General features: G+C 36.2%; 1 protein-coding gene across 1 annotated transcript; it reads right to left on the bottom strand.

Moving 5' to 3' along the window:
- Nucleotides 1-1,735: 1,735 nt before the first annotated feature.
- LOC110883314 (uncharacterized serine-rich protein C1E8.05) lies at nucleotides 1,736-2,350 on the bottom strand. Its single transcript, XM_022131104.1, has one exon. It carries the CDS (start codon nucleotides 2,348-2,350, stop codon nucleotides 1,736-1,738), a length of 615 nt encoding a protein of 204 aa, XP_021986796.1.
- Nucleotides 2,351-2,841: the final 491 nt, after the last annotated feature.

Here is a 2,841-nt window from a genome sequence, read left to right as displayed (position 1 = left end):
ATTTACTTTTAGACTACCCGTATAACACACGGGTACTTAGACTAGTATATAAATTATATACGTACTCCTCTTTTCACAACAATTTCCCTTTTGGCTATTGGGCCCCTTAAATTGATCCAGAAGGAATCCTCTGTTGATTAGTTTTTTCTTCAAAAGAAAAGAAAGCAGAATTGGTCCGCTTTTTCGACCGGGGTGGTTCGTTGAAACAAGCTATGTGCAAAGTTAAAAGTGTGGTTCCGGTCAAAGTCAAACCACAGGGTCGCCCACAATCACAATAATATTTTTTGATGACTACGTGTTAGAGCATTCACATCCAAGGCATCATATTCTCAGTGTGGTGTTTTTAAAATATAAAAAGTTTAAAAAGTGGTTGTGAGTGGAGGAGAGAGAAAATGTTACTGTTCATCTGTATATTTGAGGGGACACTGTTCACCCACTATATTTTTTTACTATATATTGAAAGTGGTTGTGAGTGAAGGAGAGAGAAAAATATAATGATAAAGGTATAAAAATATTATTTAATTAAAAAGGAGAGAGCAAAAGTATTTGTTTTTAGTGGAAATATATTGATATAAGAGTTGTTTTTTAGTGGAATGTATGTATAATTTTAGGGGGTTGGATGTGAATGCTCTTAGATTTATCATCACAAATCAGTGGCGAAGCTTGAGATTTCAGACTAAGGGGCCGAAAACGTATATACTAAAAAATTTCTATAAAACCGGGGGGTCAAAAACGTATATACCCAAAAATTTCTATACGAAAACTACACACCCATCACTACTGAGCGAAAAGTTCGGGGGTCGACCGACCCCTCCCGCCTCCACTATGCTGCGCCCGTGTCACAAATGAAATGTTGTAGTTTGGTTTGTGGTTTTTCAATCGAATTGCTGTTTATATTGACGTTAGTTTTTAAAATAGAAATTACATCTAAACTAACTTCTCTAGCCTCTTCTTCTGATAGTGGCTTGTCTGTTGTCGTTTGTTTAATTTTAACCGAACAAATGGAAAATAAATGTGTCGTTTATGTTGTTTAAATTTTAAATAGTTATGTTATTTTTCGTTCATTAGTCGAAAACCAAATGCCCGTTTAAAATTTTGACTGAATGGTTTGGTTGATGCATAACGGACCAAATAGCGTTATTTAAAGTTAATGTGTTAGCTTAAATGTATGAACACTAATAAACAAAAATGCACGGTCCTAAGAATTTGAACTAGTGGTTAATTGGCCTGTCTTTTTTAGTGGAGACGCTAGTTCATTTCTCGTTTGAGTCATTTTCGATGGACATCTAGGTGAAGAGACGAATCAGAGCTTTAATCCTGGGTTCGAACCTGACGGGAGGCGAGGGTTTACAGATTTCATCCGGTAGTCTCATTGCAGTTGAGGAGTCGACCTTGAACATAACACCAAGCAGGGCGGGTTTACACGTAAGACTCTTTGTCATTCAAAAAAAAAAATGCACAACACAAAATGATCGAGCAACACATGTGTTCATATTTATAAGTTATAAACTAATAAAGTAAATATTCATAAGCTTTCCCGGTGTTTGGTTTGTTTGTAAGCTTAGATATATTTGAGGGTTAACAAAGCATCCTCTACGCACAGTAACATCAAAGAAACTATTATTATAGTTTTTTAACAAACAAGAAAATTTGAAGAAGCAAAGCATAAGAAACTTAGACCGTGGATCCATTTTAAAGTCCGTTATATACATCAAATAAAAAAATATTAAAAAAATTAACGGTATTTATGCGATTGGTCTTCGTAAATAGTAGACAATCGGAGCTTAAAAGATCGAACAGCCAATCTTGCTTTCCTTGAGGAATATCTTTGCATTTTGCGTATGGATCCAGATCTAGAGACTCCCACAGTAGTACTGGGACCGCATTTGTTTTGTGCTTCCTGGTCAACTATTACATTGATCTTACTGCTTTCCATCACAACAAAAGGAGAAACCTTACTCTTAGTCTTAGCTTTAGATTTAGATCTTGTTGAGGCTTTAGAATTGGATTTTCCATTGAGGGCGACGCTAGCCTTGACAGCGAGTGCGGCCATTTCGGAAGCGCTAAGAGGGTTGCGAAGTTTAGAAACGGGTAAAACAAAATAAATCTGACCGGCATCAAGCTCGTCTTGGGCATCAAGAGGCGTAATATGCTCGTCATAAGACAGGTTGTCTGAGTTGCAAACAAAAAAAGAAGAAGAAGAAGAAGAAGAATCCTCCGTTTGAAGGACGTTGGAAACCAAAACGGGAGTGGAATACGGTCGCAGATCACCCGTGGAGGATATCACGAGAGCGGAAGAAGAAGAAGAAGAAGAAACAGAATCGCTACCTGAAGACAAACAACCACCCATTTGATTCAGAACTGGTTGACTTTTCAATTTTAGAATAGAGATAGAAAGCTGGAAATTGCGTTTGTGTGTGAATATATATATGAGGAAATGGAAGAGTGTGAGAGGGGTATATATAGAGATTGGGTGGGCGGCTGAATTGACCAATTAGTTAATAAAAATAATAATAAAAAAAACAAGTGGAATTCGGATAGCTACTATGTGAATAGGTATGGATGCTAAATAAGCGATGACGCGTTAAATTACATCACGTGTAGCTTGGCCACCAAGCTAGTATTTTCCTATTTTTCGGATGTCACTCTACTTTTTCCAACAAAAAGTAAAACCAATAAATGCATGTATTTGCGCGTAGGCCCATACACTCCAGTATTAGCAATTAATTAAATTTTATTTGTTTTTTTTTTTTGGACGGAAAAGAAGGATGTTCAAAAAAAAAAAAAAAAAAAGATCTTAGCAATAAATACTCCCCAACATTCAATCATCACTAATAATTT

Source organism: Helianthus annuus, chromosome 6 (assembly GCF_002127325.2).
Source record: "Helianthus annuus cultivar XRQ/B chromosome 6, HanXRQr2.0-SUNRISE, whole genome shotgun sequence".
NCBI classification, from domain to species: Eukaryota; Viridiplantae; Streptophyta; class Magnoliopsida; order Asterales; family Asteraceae; genus Helianthus; species Helianthus annuus.
The sequence above is the reverse complement of the archived record's forward strand: the minus strand, read 5'-3'. Positions and strand labels throughout refer to the sequence as shown.